General features: G+C 42.3%; 2 protein-coding genes across 2 annotated transcripts; both read left to right on the top strand.

The window, feature by feature from the left end:
* Positions 1-1,269: 1,269 nt before the first annotated feature.
* Positions 1,270-2,793, top strand: LOC116791528 (G-protein coupled receptor 35-like). The gene has a single exon (XM_032697618.1). The coding sequence runs from the start codon at positions 1,280-1,282 to the stop codon at positions 2,216-2,218; it is 939 nt and encodes a 312-aa protein (XP_032553509.1). The 5' UTR covers positions 1,270-1,279; the 3' UTR covers positions 2,219-2,793.
* Positions 2,794-16,863: 14,070 nt separating this feature from the next.
* On the top strand, positions 16,864-17,864 carry GPR55 (G protein-coupled receptor 55). The gene has a single exon (XM_032697957.1). The coding sequence runs from the start codon at positions 16,938-16,940 to the stop codon at positions 17,862-17,864; it is 927 nt and encodes a 308-aa protein (XP_032553848.1). The 5' UTR covers positions 16,864-16,937.
* Positions 17,865-20,377: the final 2,513 nt, after the last annotated feature.

The raw sequence follows: 20,377 nt of genomic DNA, 5'->3' as shown, positions 1-20,377 counted from the left end.
GCTTATATGGGGGATAGGATGTAGCTGGTATGCGCAGCCCAGTGGGCTCAGCTGCTCCTCAGGGGAGTGGTATGCATGCAGAGTGGCTTTTTCAGTGCGAGGTGACAACAGGCTGACAGGGAACAGCTACAGGGCAGCCACGGTAACCACAGTGCAGCCAAGAACCTGTGTGGCTGAAAGCCCAAGGGCGCTAGGACAAGGGCTGTATGTTAGTTGCTCCATAAATTCCATCTAAAAATGACTGTATCCCAGTGGTTCAGCAATGCCATGTCAGTTCTGCCACTAGGGCAGGTGCTATGTTTTCCTCTGGGGTTGCCACATCTGTCTCCCAGTCTTGGACACCAAAAATGGTTCACTTACTTCATGCAGTCAGACAGTTTCACTTCAGTTTTCGTGTTAATGTTTAGAAGCCGCTGAGTTATCAGGCAATGTATCTGTAAGAGATTGTAGGAATCTGAGTGTTTTTCATGCCAGCCTCTTTGTAAACACTGCCTTTATGAGCTGCAGACAAAATCTGATTTATCCTCCTTGCTGGTAGTGGATGCCCTGAAATATTTAACGGAGTACCAGAAGACAGTCTAAGTTTGCAGATTTGTGTTTTCTGCTCTAGCAGAATTTGGCTTCCTACCTTTGAAGGTGGAGATAAGACACATGTTCTCATTTCCCCTTCTTTCCCTTGAGACCTGTTATCTGCTTGGGCTGGGGGTACCCACGCTGAGCTGTTCCTCCCCTGCACCCTGCAGAGAGAGGAGTGGATTCGAGCCTGGGGGCAGCCTGCTCACAGCAGGCACCCACTGCCCAGCCTGCAGCTGTGTTCCCACTGCTCCTGGGAGTAAAGCCACCTGAGCTACCCCATGGCTGGAAGGGTTCAAATCCTGAGGAGGTTCTCAGGCCTGGCCAGACCCAGAGCAAACCTACAGGGTGGGTCCAGTATCAAAGCAAGGGTCTCGGAGGGCAAAAGGGGAATGTTGCCCAGCTCTGCTGTGGGCTGCCCTAAAGGCAGTAGCTCTCTGATAACTACAGCAGCAGCAAAGGTAAGGGACAACAAAAATTATCCTTCTGCTTTGCAGACTCTTGGCTGTTAGTGAGGCCTGGAGGGAAGGAGAGGCAGGCTTAACCACTCAATAGCTGCGAGAGGGTTGTCTGTGTGTTTTTGTTATCTGGCAGCGAGTGACAGTGTAACTCTGATGGATGAGGGTCTGATGGTGCTGATGAGCCACTGAACCCGTCCAGAGCTCAGCCTCATGCCTGCACTCTTCCCTTGCAGAGACAGCCCAGCATGAACAACAGCACTGAAAATAACATGCTGCAGGATGGCATCGCACTATTTCAGCTGATTGTCTACATCCCAGTGATCGCTTTGGGGATCCCACTGAATGCAATTGCCTTCTGGGTCTTCTGCTACAGACTCAAGGGCTGGACTGAGACCAAGGTGTACATGATCAACCTCATCGTCGCGGATAGTCTCCTGCTCTGTTCCCTGCCTTTCTTAATGTATTTTACCAAGTACAACCATCCCATAGACCAGCTGTGTATTGCCACAAGCAATATGTATTTTACAAATATGCCTATGAGCATCTTTATCATAACCTTGATTGCAATTGATCGATACATTGCAATCAAGTTCCCTCTAAAAGCAAAGGTTTTTCGATCCCCACTGAAATCAGCTTCTATCTGTGGCTTTCTTTGGATAATGATCATAATTTATTCCAACGTCCGTCCAAAAGTTCAGAATAGGTGGGAAAGATTCTGCTTTCGTAGGCGATCTCTTGGCCCTATCTATTTATCTTTATTCGCTAATATCTTTGGATATTTTATTCCCTTAGGTATTGTGATTTTTTGCTCAGTACAAATCATCAGATGTCTCAAAAAGAACATGGCCACAAGCCCCCATGAGACAAAATTAATCCAGAAGGCAGTGCACATTGTTTCTGTGAATTTGTGCGTGTTCACTGTATGTTTCTCCCCTTTCTACATTACAATGATCGTGCGGTTCATAGTGGATGTTACTGGAGCTTCTTCTCTGATGTCAGCAGTTAACACCTCTGTTAAGATCTCTGCATGCTTAGCAAATGCTAACTGCTGCTTGGATGCGTTTTGCTATTATTTTGCAGCCAAGGAATTTCCAGAATTTTCTTCTATGTTCTCCACCTGTATGAGGTCCAAAACAAAAGAAAGGCAAGAGTCACAGCCACCCACAGGTCAAGTCATGGCATGAACAAGGTGCAGTGCATGAGATGTTAAGTGTCACTCTGCTGCTGAAGTTTTGAGGCAGAGGGTATGGAACCACCTACAGTATGTGCAATCATTGTAGGTATAGGCATACCCGCAAAACAGAGCAACTCCCACCAAAGGGTCTGATGTTAACTTGAATTTTGCCCTTCTGTCCTCAGTGACTTGACTTCAGCTCTGATTATAGTCTTCTATCATTGTATAGCAGCTTCAGGCACCTCCTGGTGATTTTGGTTTGCTTCATGGTCCCTCACTTTCAGTGTCTTCTGAATAATAAACCTCTCAAAAATTTCCTCCATGGACTGCAAACCCATGTACTGCTCATTTAAACCTAGAGACCATTAACTTTCTAAGTGAAAATTAACAATTATTTCCCCTACAGAAGACTGTCATCTTTCTCTTCCTGCAAACAGCAGTCTGAAACCTTTGTCCACACATTGTCCAAACAACATAGGAAATTACTATTCCCATTGCAGAAATTATCCCTCACCCAAAGTTAGATCTATCTGCTTTGTGTCAATACTTTGGCAGGTGGCCCAACAAGATGGAAGCTGCAGTGAGCAACTGTGGCATAAAAATGAATGAAACTACTCAGGTCATTCAGCTGATAATTTATGTCACAATTTTCATCCTTGGTGTATTATTTAATGCCCTGGCATTACTGGTGTTTCCCTGCAAGCAGAAATAAAGGGCCTTGTGTGTATGTGACAAATTTAATCGTTGCACATTCTTTGGCCATCATTCTGCCTTTTAAAGTCACTAATCATTTATTACCATTATACACAGGAGTATTATTAGTGCCAAATTATACTGGAGATTGTAAGAGAAGACTTAGTTACTGCAGTATAAGAGCTGCCTCACAAAAGGTTCTTTAACAATGCAGCCCAAAAATAAGCACGGAACTTTCTGATTCCCTGAAGAGGTATGTTCTACCTTGGATAAAAATTTTTATCTTGCTTATATGTCAAGTTCATGATGGGTTTCTTAGATCCCCCTTCAGTCCGAACAAAACTTCAGCTCCCTGAGTGCTCCCATAACTGTAACAGATGAGTTATCAATTCCTGGACCACAACAAACTACCTGCCACCATGCAGCACTGGAATAGCAATCTGTGAGGAAAATGACATGGTTATCCACAAATATTTTCCATTTTCTAGCACAAGAGTCTGGCAAACGATGATGCAGCAGCCATAGTCCTTCAGCAGCTCCAAGCAGCAGGGCTGAACCACTGCATTTTGCTAACATTTCAGCAAGATATAACTGTCCTGCCCCTGAAAAGAAAAAGATGGTAACTGTTGCTTCAAGTTCAAATGACCAAATTGAAATTGCAGTCAAAATTTAGGCTTGAGAAAAAAAAACCGCAAATAAACCCACAAGGAAAAGCCTACGAAGCAATTCAGGATCTTGCTTTTATGTGAGTGAGTAGCCATCAGAACTAGAATTTTTGACCTTCCTGCGCAGGGAAGGCAGAGACTGGCATAAGAGAGTATCTTGCTGTTTGTGGGCATTTGGTCAGGCCTGAAACCTCAGTTGTCCCCAGAGCTCCAGGGAGCTGAAGGACACATACTGGGGAGTTTAGTGAGTTAGTTGGATGCTGCTTTCAGGTTTTGGAGGTGTGTCTCTGTGATTTTGTTTCCTCGGTGCAGCAGAGCTGTTCCGATTGCCAGCACTGCCTGGTAGTGTCCAGGGGATTCCACAAGCACTGAAGCAGTGGCAGGCAGCTGGGAAACTTTGCCATGCCCTCCCTTGTGTCTTTCACAGAGCCACAGAGCCAGTCCCTTCAGTGTTGGTGCTGCAGGAGCGTGGAGAGGGCTGTAGCACAGAGAGCCCTGCCGGCACGTTATCTGCTCTGGCTCAGCTCCATACAGGTCTGTTCATACAGTCGTAAACTACAGACATTTTCTTTGTACCATTATGAATTACTCTAGTCCCTTTCAGTAGACGGTCTGCCAAAGATGTGGAGACACACCTGCTTTCTCATGCAAAAACTCTGGTTCTTTTTCATCAGGTAGCAGGAAGGCAAATCCCCTCCCACCAGCTGTGAAAGCTGATGCTTCTCCCCACCCCTGTGCAAGATCAGAGGGACACGACAGGTGCTACAGCTCTACAAGCTGTGAGCTTTGCGAGCACAAGCAATGCTGCTGCTGTGCTTCAGAACAACAAAGCTGAGAGGCAACACGGTTTGGTTTTGAATTAACCTCTGTTTAAGGCATTTTTATGGATCAATGAGGAACAACGTGCTTTGCCGAGGCAGAGTAATGTCACAGCCAGACAGCCGGGGGAACCTCTCAGGTGACTCAGGTGACACCTCATGCATGACAGGATCATTCTGTCAGGGCTAAACAGATGGCCAAGTCATCTTTAGCACATTTAAACTAGTGACTGATTAATATATTCCTCAGGCCACAGCTGCCCTCTGCTGTTCAGAACCAGTGGAGGTCCTGTACCCTCTTCACCGCAGCCCTGAGCAGAGCTCTGGGGCTCCATCACATTGCCCTTCTCTGGCAGCACTGCAGACAGCAGCTTCATCCTGTGGGAGCAGTGGGACTGACGCTTGGAAGATTCCCAGCACCCATCCTGATGCATGTTGCAAAAGCCTTAGTTGGGACCAGACTCTGATGGGCAGGCTGCAAGTCTCTCACCAGCTGAAGACCCCTCCAGGGAAGCTTTGCTCTTTCAGGCTGGCAGATGATGCTCAGGCTGTGACCTGGGGTGGCAAAGTCTTGCTGTTTGAGGAATATTGCAAATCTCATGTGGAATTGGAGAAATATCCAGACATCTGGCTGGTTGCCAGTGTTTACCTGGTTGCTCCAGAACAATCCCAATTGGATGATAAGGCTCAGTGAAAGGCTTTGCAAAGGAATGTTTCCCTCTGGCCTAGGAAATTTAAGCCCTACATTACAGCTAAAGCCCTTCTACAAGGAACGAAACAGGTCACACTCTGTGCATAAACATAAGATAGTTCCTGGGGACAGGAAAGAGTCCAAAAGCACAAGAATTCAAGGCAACAATACAATTAAATTCCTACACGATAACCTACCTTCACAAATTTCTTGGCCACTTGTACAATTCCTGGGGGAGGGAAGGGGCAAACAAATTGGCAGAACACTTGCACAGGGCAATATACCTCTAGCTGGATGCAAAGTGATAAAAGTGTATTTTTAAAGTGAAGACCATCCTGGCTGCCACAAAAACAGACAGATATGTACACATTCCCTATCTTTGCAGGCAGGCCAGACCACTCTGGGCTTCAGAAAATTGTTGGGTCTTTCGGAGCTGTGTCCACCGAAATTCAAAAGTTGTCATCCCAGGCTGACATTTCAGTAACATGGCAAGGTTACTTGCCAAAACTTCCACCCCTTAGGACTTTTTTTTTCTGAAAACTTAGCTTTTTTTAAATTTTTTTTTTTTTTAAGAAGTCTGCACCTGATTACATGATAGTTTCTGCCACTATAACTTTAGTTCATTTGAGAGGTTTTCATCTGTTTGAGGTTTTTCACTTTCCTGCAAATTGCTTTCTTGAAGCCTTTCATGTTATGTGGCTTTCCCCTACAGGCTATTTATAGGAATGCACCTGTGCTAAAGGGAAGGGACCTTTCCAGCATTTCAAATAAATCTCTAGTACTTGGTTTGAAGTGCAAAACCAGAAGGCTGTCAATGTAAATGGCATGATTATACATAAATGAAGTGCAGTTTTTGTTTCCAGAGCCATGCAGTCATTCTAATTTGTGTGTAAAGACACTGGGCTATGCCAGGCAGCCAGAACAAAGACAGCCATATTGACTCAGCTAGATTAATATCAGAAGGAAGGATCAGTCACTGTTAAGCTCAAATACTACAACCTCTCTGTGTACAAAGCAAGATGAACTCCTGTTCTTAGAGAAATAAGCCAGAGTGCCTTTCTCCCTTAGGAGCCAGCTTGGCTGGTGGCACATTGCAGTATCCCCACCTTGTTCCCCCTTCTGGAGCATCCAAGACCCTGAGACCAAGATAAATGGGTTATATTTTAAATACTAATCATATGTGCATAGAAAGGGCAGATAACCTATATGCATAGAAGCAACAAGCTACAACTTAGCCCCATTACTGTCCTCTCCAGATGCCAGATACAAGGATGGCCAATTCTCTTCAAGGCAAGGACCACTTCTGCAATGGAATGAATAAGGAAGTTTTCTCAGTTGCCATTTCCAAAGGAGAATAGAGAATGCCATGCCTTCACAAAAGGACATTTTTTTCAGCAGCATAAAACTGAACTCTCTCTCTCAAAGGCTGGCTATCTTATTAAAATTAAAAGGGATTGGCCAAGACACTAGGAGAGATGGGAGCAAAAGGAAGCTCATAAAAATAAGTGTGCATGCAAACCACATGTGCAACATAATTACTGTCAATAATTATTTATGATATTGGTGTGCACACAAATATATACACACATATTTTTTAATATGTGGGGAGAGAGAGCATCAAATAAAGGAAGTCAAGTTCCACCTTGATGCCTCTTGTCCAGTCCACAAACTACCCAAAGATGGCACTGTTGAGAAGCAGTTCCTCTACCAGCACTGACAGACACTCAGAACTGTGACTCTGAAGTAAATGTAGGGATCCCTACAAGCATTGTCCTAAACTTTTCTTTCCTGTCTATCTGATGAGCTCTCCCTGGGCACTTTCTGTTTCCCTGCAGCACTCACTGCATCTCCACGACAAGACAGTTAATGGTTCAAGTTGGAACTTTGGTGCCCTGGGACCTGTCTGGACACTCTTAGGGCAGCAGTGAGGTTTACAGCAGTTCTCATACCCTCAGAGATCTAAGATGATCCAAGATGAGACGACACAGGCTGAACAGTCTGCACTGATAACCGCACCTTTCTGTGCTCTGATGGAGGAATTCATGCTGTATATAGCCTGCAGAAACCACGAGGAAAACCAAGCCAAGCAAACACGAGAGCCATGGATGTATTAAGAGCCATTGTCCAGGTGAGACAATACCAGTATGAGAAACAATCCTCAGCTGGCAGCTCAAACAGCCACATCCCTGGAACAGAAACCTTCATTCCTTTGAGACATGCTTTAAGAGGTGCCTTATTGATGCACAGCTGAATACACACTGGTCAAAAACAATAAATTGTGCTTGGCAACACATAAGCTAGAAGGGGAAAGACCCCAAGTGCAAGGATGACACACATTAACGAAACAGGGCACATCTCAGGCCTGGAAAATATTCCTTTTAAACCAATCTGTGATTTTGATTTGACTAATATCCACTGTGTGTAGGCTTGAATGTGTAGGTTTTCTTTCCAGAAAAGCCAATCTCATCCACCCTGAGGAGGGGTGGATGAGGAAAAGTTAAAGGAAATAGAAAAAATGTCATGTCCACACAACTCATCTCCTTTTCAGAACAAGCCATTCAACAGAAATGAGTTTTTCAGAAAGTTGTAGCATCAAGAGCACATAAGCCCTGCAGACGAGGCAGCTCCTTCCCCTTTGTGCAGGGCTGTCTGTGGGAAGGTTTATGAATGACTGTGCAGGGCATAAGTGTGCAGTGCAGCTGCTGCTGCTTTCCTGCACTGGCATCCATCTGTGCCAGGCTGCAGGGACAGCTGCTGTCTTGTAGTGATGATCCAGTCAACAGTGCCCAGGTAATGCATAGAAGAGTGAAAATGCGAAGAGAATAATTTTCATTTTCTGTTTTGTTACCTAATGCAATGCAAAGGCTGAGAAGAAAATGTTTTTCTATGGAAAAGAAAAATCTAGATATGTTATTTATCAATGCTTATGTTATATGGTGTAGATGGGCAAGCATTACATGACCCTGATCTGATCACTGCCTGTGTCAGGAAAAAAGAATAGTGTGCAGTAACCACACAGTGGCACTGGGATGGTAAGACTAAGCAGATAAATATCTTGTTTCACTGCTCCCACAGAAGATTGAGTGCTCAAGGGGCCTGCCAGGAGCCATGGGGTCTTCTGCACAGGTGCTGGGTTTATATCCTCACTGCTCCTAACCATTAGTTCCTTTTACTGGTTGATTGTGAAATTAGCAGGCAGTTTCATTCGAAGCCTTGGTTTTGTGCACACTTACCATTTCCCTTGGTAGTGCCACGGCTCAGTGAGCAAGGCATCTCCATTAAACAAAAGTATTTCTCTGTTTTAAGAGATTGACACAGCAGCTTCACATTTTTCTCCTTCCCGGGGGCTCCTCAAGCGATACAATCTGTATGTGACCCATGGAAACAACTCCTAAGAATTGCATGCAACTTAGTGGATGGCAATTGCTGCTGGTGCTTCACCAGCACCAGCCCAGCTCTGCTGAGCAAGCACAAACCCTCCTGACTGGCCAGCTGGCAAAGGTGGGTGTGCTGCTGAACCTCGTGGAGCAGACTGCACGAGTGCAGGGTCTATTCTTACACAGTTTCACTAAAGCTGAACTTGGAGCTTGACTGGCAGCTCCTTCCTACATATACACAAGAAAAATTTGTAGCCTCTTGGCACTCCCATGACCAGAATTGCTTCTGGACACACACAAACTTATTCTCTCCCTGCCCAGAGGAGGAATGGACTGACCAGGAAGCACATGTCCTCACTGGTACCTGGCTGGCACTGGCCTTGTCTAACTGGCCTTTTGGGCTCTGCAAGACCAAATTGAACTATGGAAAATTAGATAATTTGAGCTCAGCTGTAGACTGTGGGTATGGCACCCTGCATGCTTGGTGTTCCAATGGTAACTTTCTGAGTCAGAAATAGATGAAGATATGCTGTACTTAAAAATATTGCTCCCATGATTTTGCTCACTCAACCATATTAGTGTGAGACTGGCTGCTCATTAGACTGTCCAGTTCCCTTCCTCTTAGCATTCAGCCCTGACAAACCTTTGTAAGGTTTCTCAAATGCAGTCAGAAACAAATCTACCCTCATAGCTGACCAACTCCAAGAAAAACTACATTTTTTTTGCTCTGTCTTGGGATGTCTTTAGAGGTCTCTGCCTTATCTTGAAGAGGCTGAGTGTACCTGGTGCCTATGAAATACAGCAGTTCCCAGGTTTTCTCATTTCCAGTTTTGCAGTCTTCTGAATTCAAAAAACTGGCTACATGAGAAAAACACCACTCCTTAGCCATCCAAAGTTCTCAGCTGTGCAATTGAGATAGCTCGCTGTACACAAGGCTTTGAGAGCTTATGAAGATGAGAAAGAGAGTACTGAGCAACTCAAAGAGCACTTGTGTGAAGCAAAAGGCCTCCAGATAAAGAAAATGCTGTATTCCAGCTCAAGCACAAACAAAAATTTTTAAGTCATCAATGAAAATTAAGCATGTTCTTTACCCGTTCTTTAGGCAGAAAGATGTATTGCACTACATGTGACGTAGGTGACAACATCATGAGCTCTTTGTGTAGTTTTCCTTTCCAGAATTTTTCTGCTGCTCAGCTGGAGTTAGATCAAGTCCTCAGTATCTCCCTTCTGACCAGCATCTCCCTTCTGACCATCTCCCTTCTGAAGAGAAGGAGGCCAATCCCTTTTGAGGTGACAAGGTGTGGTAGCCTGCTCAGTAACAAAACAACTTGTTAGCTTAACTCACTTTGGCCATCCAGTTTTTAAAAGCTTTAAAAACACAAAAATATCAGAAACCAGTCACAGCACAACATGGAAGACACCTTAGACTCAGACCAGGGCTGATAAGCTTCCTGTTTTCCCACTTTGTCCTTCTAAAGAGTCCTGGATAAAGGCAGTTTGTCACTCACCTCCTAGCTTTCTACTGAGCAATGTCTTTTCTGGAGTCCTTTTGCTCTGGATGATTAAGTCGTGTTATCTAAGACAACATTTAATAGCTGTCTGAGAGAACAAGTCACACAGTCATTCATAGAGGCACAGCAGCACACTGGACTCTAACTTTGAATTTTGATTCATTTGCACTTGAACATCCCAATCCTGGATTTGAGACCTGACTTATTCTATCTGGTGATTAAATACGAGCAAACACATGATTTGGACATTTGTGAAAGCTGGACTGCAAAACTGCTTTGATATATTTTCCACTTAAAAAGAACAGCAGAATTCATGCTAATGTAATGCAAATGAATGTGGTTTTGCACAGTATGAACGTTTCCTCTGAAACAGGTTTTGATTCCTTGAAAACGGCAAGTCCTGTCTGGTGGTGCCTGACGTAGCAAGAGCAGCATTTAGGACACCTAGAGGACAAAAGATGGAGAAAGCTCATCAACCTTTATAATGCTTATGGCAAAGATGAGTAAGGTTTTTTGGTTGGTTGGTTGTATTTTTAAGTTTTTTGCTCAGACACTTCCTTTTAGTTACTCGGTTTGATTCTGGTTCCACCAGCCACTATTTGTTTGCTATCTGGAACACAATACTGGGAAATGGAGAAGGTTGTTAAGATTGCTGTCTCTAGGAAGCACACACAACAAACATCCAGCTCATTTTAATGGTTAATTAAAAAAAAAAAAAAACTGAAATAAACAAAGCCCTTCTCCTTCCCATTGAAAACCTCAGAGGCATGCAGCCACCTGGGTCCCTGAAATACAGCATTTATCAAGCAGCAGTGCTGGCTGATGAAGGCACAAAGGACTCACTGAAATAATTCCTGCTGAGCATATTCATGTATAGCATCTGAGAATCTACAAAAGCCATCACCAAAGACAGGGAGAAACAAGTCCTAATTTCTCAGCCACTAATTTATCTGCAGGTCTGGGACTGAGTCATTCATACGTTGCCCTCATTAAACACGCTCTAGATAAAAATTGTCCTAATTTAAGCCAAAAAGACCAACCTGCAAAAAGATGACTTACGTGCACACCAACAAACTACATACTCACCTACAAGCAACGAGGCCATATGTATCACAAGCAAATTGCCAACTTAGCAAATGTGGTTGATGTGTGCAGAAACGCTGATTTTTTTTGTCTAGCGCTGATGCATCAAGTGTTACTAAGTGGGAAGTTCATAGAGCCACAGGGGATGAACCTACTGCTGGGAGTGAAGGCAGCACAGAGTATTAAAATTCATTTTTAAGCTAAGTCTGGATTATGCCTGTGGTGAGAGGATTAAAGAAGCAACCCCATTTCAGCTGCAACATGACATGTTCAAAAGTCACACAGAGTTGCAGAGTATTTGTTTTCTGCTAATATTTAGTTGTACTCTTAGATTTCTTTGTGAGTCTAGACCCATTTCAGTGTATTGCTGAGACTCGTAGCTAGCCCACAGCTCTGAGAAGACAGAAGTTTAAAAGCCCTTGAAACCTCCCAGTTCCAGAATGTGTTTCTCAAATGCTATGAATCATATTGTCTTCAATTCCTTTGCCACGCAATTTTCTTAGGAGGTTTACCCAAAATTTGTGATTTGAAAAAAAAAAAAAAAAAGATAAAAAAGCAGAACCCAAACAATTTTCTTCCTGTCTCATCTAAAACTGAAAGTTTTTTTCTTCTCCAAGTCCTGTGGTACAAATGCTGGTGCTACTTTTTCTGCAGAAAGACAAAATTACTTCCAAACCTGGGCTGCAATTTGAAAAATGTCACTTAGAGCTGTTTTTTTTTCCTCCTGTATTTTTCTGCAAAGGTTTGCAGTGTGGAAGGCAAAAGGGTGGTCCACAAGTCAGAAGAGAGGCTGTCAGCACCAGCAAATGAATTTCACACTTTAGCCAGAGAGTTTGTGCTCATTCATGTGAAGTGTCCACATGACACACACAGATGAGCCCTTGCTTAAGGTTTTATTCTTCTGCTGGTTTTGTTGCTTGGAGATAAAATTACAATGTATGAGACTATCACATTGTCATCAAACAGGTATTAGGTTTTTCTCAGTACATGACATCATTTTATATAGCACCAAACATCCACATTTCCAAAAGGTGTACATTGCACACTCCTCCCAGAGCAGGGGGAAGAGCTTCAGGGAGAAGTTAGGAAAGCCTTGAAAACTCATTTAAGGAAAAATGTGTTTTGGTTACCAAGTGACTGACATAGAAGGCACTACTTTAGTGCTCCATATACCTCACTTCTCTCACGGATAAACATTTGTTTGCCAACTTGCATTAATGACTCACACACCTGAACTGTCTAAAACTGGTACTTGCCCTTTAAATAGTTAAACAGCTGCATGTGTGTAAATAGCTGTATCTTTCAGAAGCCTCTGAATGCTAAACTACTGATCTCCAGTATGCAAATGGAGCAGAAACTGGGGCAAGAAACACTATTTTTATTACAGCCTCTCCTACAAATTTCCACCCTGCCATCTCCCCTCCAGCTCAAGGAATAACTGGAAATTTGGAGGTAGCTGCCACAACCTCATAAAAGCTCTAAGCTGAGTCACACCAGGTAAAGACCAGGCCAAAACCCCTGACTTCAGAGACAAACTGCTCCCCACCCTAATTTGACTAGTGGCTGGAAACAGCTGAGGATTCAAATCTTTATGCTTTCCCACCTTCTCTTGTCTGTATAAATAAGCACAGAGTGCTTTTTAAAACAGGAAAAAAAAAAGAAAAAAAAAAAAAGAGAAGAAAAGAAGGATGTGGTTGGTTATGCCACTTAGAAGAATACTTGTAAGGCATGGTCTGTAAGTGAACGCTCTTGTGCTCTATAGAACAACCTGGACTGAAGAAATGCTGCTCTGCTTCCTGGGGTTCAGGTAGAGTAATTCATATTTTAATTATTAACTTTTATTTTTCCAATAATTTAATAGCAGTGTTGATTGTAGACACTATTTTTAAGCTAGTTTGGTGATTATTACTTACAAAGTCAAACAATAAGATCAAACATCTAGTCTTGCTTTACTAAGTGAAGAAAGAGTTCTACTTTAGTAATAAGTACAAATCTATTCTGTTGCAATCAAAATATTTAGAAAAAAATGGCAAGAAATTATCCAACTACAGATGAAATATATGGCAGGTGTGGGATCTGCTGCTCATCATTGCACTAAGACATTTTATTCTTTTCTAGTACATCCAACAAGAGAATAACTTATATCTAACATGAATAATATTCTAGAAAATAGATGTAAACAAGGGATGTTTTTGCTAATGAAGCTTTCATGGGTAAGAATACTCTTAATCTGCCATCCCAAATCTGTGCTCCCATACAGATTTGTGTGAATCCCAACTAGAGCAGACGAACTCGGATCCAAGCTACAAAGAGGAAACCATTAATGGGTTCTGCTGTGCTGTAAAAAACCCAGAGAACCTACTACTGTAAAACCTTGCTGTTCATTTCCTACGCCAGCACACCTTTCCTGCTCACTAAACCCCAAGTTCCTGCTATGGGTAAACCAAATTAACTTTTAACTAGTTCATAGGAAGTGGAAAATCCTCAGTAGGAGAAACTGAGAACAAATGGTGCAGCGATGACGCAGAGGCTGAACCAGCTAAGACACACTTTCTCAAGTACTGTTAATTACAGGTTCTTATGTTATCTTTTGGCTTTTAGAAGTTGACTGAAACAATCCTAAAACCACAGCAGATTCCTTCAGAAAACTCGTGGAGGACAGGGAAATTTTTCCTGGAAGACTGAAAAATAGCAAACATGGTACCTGTTTCTTGAGAAGGTGGAAAGGGAGGAGTTGGGAAATGGTGGATCACTAAACCTGGCTTTAATATTTGAAAAAAACGTTGGAATCACCCACCACAGAATCTGTTTGCAAGCACACGGAAGTGGTAAGTAAAAATCTGCACAGAATAATCTGAGAATGACTGAAATAGAAGTAATTTGACTTCCTCTGTGACAAACTGGCAGCACTGGGGGATGGGGTGTAGGAGGGGGAAATAGGCTTCACACACTATCTCTAAAGAAATTCTCATAGGCAGACGAAGGAAACATGATCTGTATGAAACCTCTATATGATTAGTGAGTACCCACTGAGATACTAATCATTGTCTACCATACAGGAAAGATGTCTCTGGTACAATTCAGTATCTTTCAGGATGAGTATCAGTATTTTTATTAATAATTTGGATAACACAGTGAGGATGATGCTTATTAAATGACTGCAAGGTTATTTGTCAATGGAAATGAAACTCCAAATAACTTTGAGCAAAAATATTACTCAGTCTGGTCTGATTGCAAACAGTTCCTTTGGATTACTCAAGATATGAAATTTGAATTTGAGAGGGTAAAATAATAAAAAACATTATGGTTTTGACAATCAGACACTCTATTAAAGTACTTGAAATTACCAATTTAAAGGCTGGCTAACATGTTCTTTAAATCAATCATTTTCTGGAGTAACGCTATATGTACTTTGGTACTAATGAATTCAAAAGGAAAAGCACACAGTGAGCTGGAAATTTGATAAAAGTAGAACCAAATGTCAAACTTGAAGAGATATCATGCACAATTTTCTGATGTATTTATTTTGTGGAAGTGACAAAACTTGTTAATCCAGCACTTCATGTACTGTTTAATGTAATCTGGCTTTCCCCAGCTAGATGTATGCTCTTGATCACAGGGCACCCATGCTCACACAACAGCACAATTTTCCCATGTCCCCTTACCTGTCCTGCCCTCCAGTGACAGCAGCACCTGCCTGCAATAATCCCTGTACACATGGCACCAGTGCAGCTCCATGGTTACTGTAATTTTTCTCACCTGTCACGCACCAGCAAACACGTGATTTTCTGACTGCCACACATTGCTGGCTCAAAGGGACTGATTCCGCCTCATCTTGATGACCAAACTGATGTTTTCTTTCTGTTCTCATTTCTGACAGACAAATCCACTGATAACATCCAGATTTCCTTTTGCTGTTTCCTAAGTTCACAGAGCTGTGACAGCCCAACTCACGTGGCTCAGTCCAGTTCTCTGCAGGTGGCTGTTGTATCCAGCCCCTGACCAACAGCACCTCCTCACAGATCACCCTCACTCCACAATGGGCTCACTGGGGGAAACACAACCAAGGAATAGTCTTGGTGAATTTGTGCATCCCCTTAGGAACCTCCATCCACTCTGTTTGTAGTCCTCATCAGCTTTCATGTAACCATTTCACCACCTGCTTAACAGCCCTTGTTCTAACCCCTTCTTTTTTCAAGTGCTATTTAGTTGTTTCTAGTACTTTGCTGAAATGCAAGTGCCTAAAATCTTCAGCCTTTCCCTTATGTGAAAAAGCAGATACTTCATCAAAGAAGATAATGGTCTGCTAAGAACTGTCAGAGACTTATTTAGCAGTTTTCTTTAAAAATCTGTGTGAAGCTTAGACTCAACAGTTATAGAATTGCTTTAATCACATTTGACACTCTTTCCTTCAACAGATGGACTAGATTAATCCCTTTCCAGCTACACTGATAGCTTACATACTTTATAACAGTTCCTGAGTTGAACTTTCAGCATCATCTGCCTATTCTTTCTGTAGTCTGAGCTGGAAATAAACCGTACGAACATGTTAAGCCCTGAGTGCATTCTGTGTTCAGACACAGTAATTTTCATTGTCACTCACTGGTTCCCCCAGGTCATCCCACCTCTGACCTCCAGCACAAAATCAGGATTCCTATGAAAAGTAGTGGTATTAGACTTGGCAAAATACAAGGCTATCTCCTCATTTAATGTTTAGCAGAACTACTTATTCTCCATCTCTCTATCTCTCTGGTTTGTAATTATTTTTTTGTTTTAGCCATGCGGACAAAAAAATTACTAATTGGTTTTTGGTTTCTCTGGCAAAATGCAGCTCCATTTGGCATTGTTTAAGAGCTACCTGTCACTTTTTGTCCTCCAAAGCAGAGATTCTCCTTCTGATCAAATTATTCTTAAAACATCTTCACTTCCTCCTAAAATTTTTTTTTAACAGCTTGATTGGCTGAGCTGGACTGGGATCTTTAACTACCAATTTTGTTCACCTTTACTAGGATTTTTTGTGATTTTGATTTAGAGAGGTTATAAAAAAGCACTTTTAAGGCTTAGCTTGTTAAAGCAATCATATATTTTTAAGAAGAGCAATAACACTTAATTCCACACAAATTATACTTCATTAAGAGCTGTATTATGAATATGTCATGCCTTGCATTTGCTAATCTTTGCTGGATTATCTAAGATAATCAGTTAAAATCTGAAGTACTTGCAAACCCCAAATTGAAACAGTGCTGAAAGTTAAACACAAGTGAGAAAACACTCTTACTCATTTTACACCTAGATAAAAGATCTGACCTTTAAAAATACTGCATTGGATATAAGCAGTATACGAAATTAAAATATCTTGTAAATGTGGGTGTAGCAAAAGCACATCAGCAAAAACTACTGATGTAGGGAATCACTGATATAAGAGTAAAATCCCAGCTATCAGATTGACATGCCTTAATATAGAAATACAATTTAATTAATCTCTGTGTAGCAACAGAACCAAACAGTGTTAGGCAAGTTTCAACAAATGTACAAGTTACTAGAGAGAGATAGTACTCTAGAGTTTTTGAAAATGTATGTTTGAATGGGTCAGTCTCTTCAATATCTCAATGGGATTATATAACAGGGCATGGTAGTGAGTGGACATTGACTACTTGCCATCGAGAATCAGGCTCCTTTATAAGAGATCAAGCCACTCAAAATGGAAATAGAAAGCTCTGCACTTGAAATGAGGTTTTGCTTTCCACAATAGCCAAAGGCTGACCAAGAGTGTAGCTCAAAACCAAAAAAGCCCAGAACTGTGTTTGAAAGTATCTTGATCTGGATTCTCAGGGCATTACCAGGAGCCTGACACATTTCCAACCTGCTCTCTCTGTCATTTTAGGGGAGAAATGACCAACAGCAGCAGGGAATGTGATTTTACAGCCGTCGACAGCTTAGCAAAGACTCTGCAGCTGGGGATTTCCATCCCCACCTTCATTCTTGGGCTGGTTCTCAATGCCCTGGCCCTCTCTGTGTTCTGCTGCTTTTGGAAGAAACAGACCAAAACCTCAGTTTACATGATCAACCTCGCACTCGCGGATGTCCTGCTGCTTCTGTCGCTCCCACTGAAGTTGTACTACTCTGTTACAGAAGCACCTGGGCTCCTGTGCTCGTTCATACAGGCTCTTTACTTCGTCAACACGTATGTCAGCATCTTCATCATTGTCTGCATCACTGTTGACAGATACATCTGCATAAGGCATCCCTTTGAAGGTCGAGCTAACCAATCCCCCAGGTGGGCTGTCTTGATTTGCTGTGTTTTCTGGGCAGTAGCTTGGATTTGCAGCAGCCCAATGTATGTGTTTCACAAGAAAGATCCTTTCACCTGCTTTCACAACATGTCGGAAAAGGCGTGGAGTGTCCCACTCATTGTTTCTGTGGAAATATTTGGATTTTTGATCCCACTTGCAGTGATGGTTTTCTGCTCTGCTCAAAACATCTGGATTCTTCTGAATCACAAAAGCCAAGCCAAAAAGAAGGTAGAAGGCAGTGGCTCCTTACGAGTAATTATCATCAACCTTGTGGTGTTTCTGGTGTGCTTCACACCCGTTCACCTGGCAATCTGCCTCCAGTGCCTGGTGAGACAGCACGTGATAGTGGACTGCAGCCTGAAACAAACCATCAGCCTCTTCATTCAAGTGTCTATGATATTTGCCAACCTGAACTGCTGCCTGGATGCCATCTTCTACTATTTTGCTGCAAAAGAATTTCGTGAGAAAACACACCTGAAAAAAGTTATTGAGCCATGTCGTGTCTTTAAGCCTTGTGGCACGTGATGGGATGGCCAGCAGTGGAAGAACCTTTTCCTTGGCTCCCCCTTGCCTCACAGGACACTGACAGCTTTATCCCTGACACTGCAGGAGGGTCACCATGGTCATGGCAGGGAGGGTGCCAGAGGGAGAAGGACAATGTTTTTCCAGCGAATGTGAACCCGTGCCATATTTTCCTTCCTTTTAAAGATGAAGAAGAAAACTATTGGAAAAAGGAACCAGCATTAGCAAAGTGACAGAGGGACACCAAAAGAAGCATTAGCCTTGACAGTATCTATTAAATGTGAAAGGCTTGCCAGAGGAAAACTACCCAGATCATGGGAATAGCACTTAAAATCAGGTTTGTCATAGCTGCACCAGTTTTCCTTTTGCCAATGTGATCAGAAAGTTGTTGTCAGAGGCAAATACAGAAACAGGAATTCAAAACCTTCTTTCTAATTTAGAAGGTATCTGGCAGTTAAAAGGCAGTATCCAGCCAAAAGTCTGACTCTGCTCTTTCCTTCTGTACAGCCTACAGAAGGTCACTGTTGGAGCTCAGTCCTTTGGGCAGCTTGGCCACCCTGGGATAACAGTGAATCCTCCCCCTGTAAGCATTATACACTGGTCAGGGCTGCTACGTGGGACAGCAGCCCCTACTCCTCCATGGAGGACACGCTACCCAGTGGGGAACCCTCATGGACTACATTTGGTACCAGCAATTCCTGAGCAACAAACATTCATGATTACCTTTCCTGAGGAATCATCACAAGTTTCCCTTGCAATTTTAAAACTGGTTTTGCACGTGAAAAACCAAAAGGACCCCTTCAAATACAGCATTTAGTGAAAGACTGAATGTGATTAACTGTGTTTCTACATCACTGTATTTCTATCAAAGACATAACATAACATGTATATGAAATTCTTCTGCCTGTTTGCTCATTCTTTCTTGGGGAAGGGGAATTAAGAAAGCAAGCCCTGCTTCACATAAAATTAGGGAGTGACTGATATTCTCCTCGCTTCCAGCTGGAAGACTGGACCAGCTCTATCCAGCTCATTCCTTAGAGAAGTCCTTCTAGCCTATCCTGTACAATTCCCAAAACACTTCTGGGCATGCTTCCACCCTTCTCAGTCAGCACTTCTGGACTGTCACCACCACAGTGTCATTTGCAAGTTTGGCTCTGAATCTAATCTGAAGGTTTCCTTGTTACAATTTAAGCCTAGCTTTTCTTGTACCCTTATCTGGACATTTTTCATGCTCTTAGCCAGAAACACTTTCACATCAAGAAATCAATTTCAGCTGTAAAAATAACCTAAGACTGCTGGTAATCCAATCTTCATTCTGGGGCAGATATTCCCTTTATTCAAAATGTGAAAAGAAATTACCTTCTGTCTGGAGCAAATTAAAAAGAAAGGGGACCGGTTTTGAAAATACAATTTGCTGTCAGTTGATTTTCATAGAAGTGTTTGACTGTGCAAGTAGTCAGCTGCACATATCTAATGGTGGGCCTGATACATGAACATTTTAAAACTTCTTAGTACTAAAAACTATGACCACAGCTGAGGTGTACAAGGAGTTTGGAGGCAAAGAAAGGTTTTTATCATAATCTTTGCCATTATCCATGTAGCAGCAAGTGGAGAAGCTTTCCAAAACAGTAGGTTTTCTAAACATTATTTGTTACTGCCTTAATCACTCAGAAACTTACAGCCTTTTCAATATGAGTTAACTTTTCCTTTTTGCACTTTTTGCATTAATTTGCATATGACATGTGTGAGAAAGAACATGATTTACTAAATAAACTGTGTATATAAAGCGTATGATTTGAAAATACATTTTAATTTCCCAATTTGACATCAGTGTATTATTCTCCTCTACCTATTTCATGGCAAACTTTTGCCATTTTCTTCTTAAAACAGCTCTGAGATGAGGAAATACACTGGCTGTCTAAAAATTACTTGGCAGAAGCAACTGTCACCCATCACACAAGGCTAGGATTATTAAGTCAGGACTAATGAAGCAGTACCTTTGACTTTCAACTCATTTATCACTAAGCACTTTAAAAAGATCATATTCTAATTTTCAAAGGAATAAGAGCACATATGCAGTAAGCAGAGAGGAAAAGTGTATAGGGGCTCTCATATGCGGGGGCTGGGGAGAGGTTTGATTTGCGAAGACCAGGGAGACAACATTTGCTCCTGTCAGTGCTTAGTCAGGGGTAGAGTCACACCAGACTCAGGCAGGGAAAGAGTTCCACTTACAGAAAGAAATCAATGTGATTTTCTCAATGAAGGAAACAGGAGCCATTTTATGAAAGTCTTTGTTTGTCTAAATTTTGCCTGTTATACATGCAAATGAGAGCAGCCTCTCTAAGCATGCTTGAAATCTTTGAGGAAAAGGGAAAGAAGAAAGAGAGCCTGGGGGGAAGGTGACTTTACAGGCTATTACAATAGGCTGGTTTTATACCACAAAAAGAAAGCAGGTTATTTGAGCAAAAAGGTGTCACTTTCCATCCACTGATTTTCAAGATGAACTTAGTTTAAGT

The sequence above is a fragment of the Chiroxiphia lanceolata genome, chromosome 10 (genome assembly GCF_009829145.1).
Source record: "Chiroxiphia lanceolata isolate bChiLan1 chromosome 10, bChiLan1.pri, whole genome shotgun sequence".
In the NCBI taxonomy this organism is placed as follows: Eukaryota; Metazoa; Chordata; class Aves; order Passeriformes; family Pipridae; genus Chiroxiphia; species Chiroxiphia lanceolata.
The sequence above is the reverse complement of the archived record's forward strand: the minus strand, read 5'-3'. Positions and strand labels throughout refer to the sequence as shown.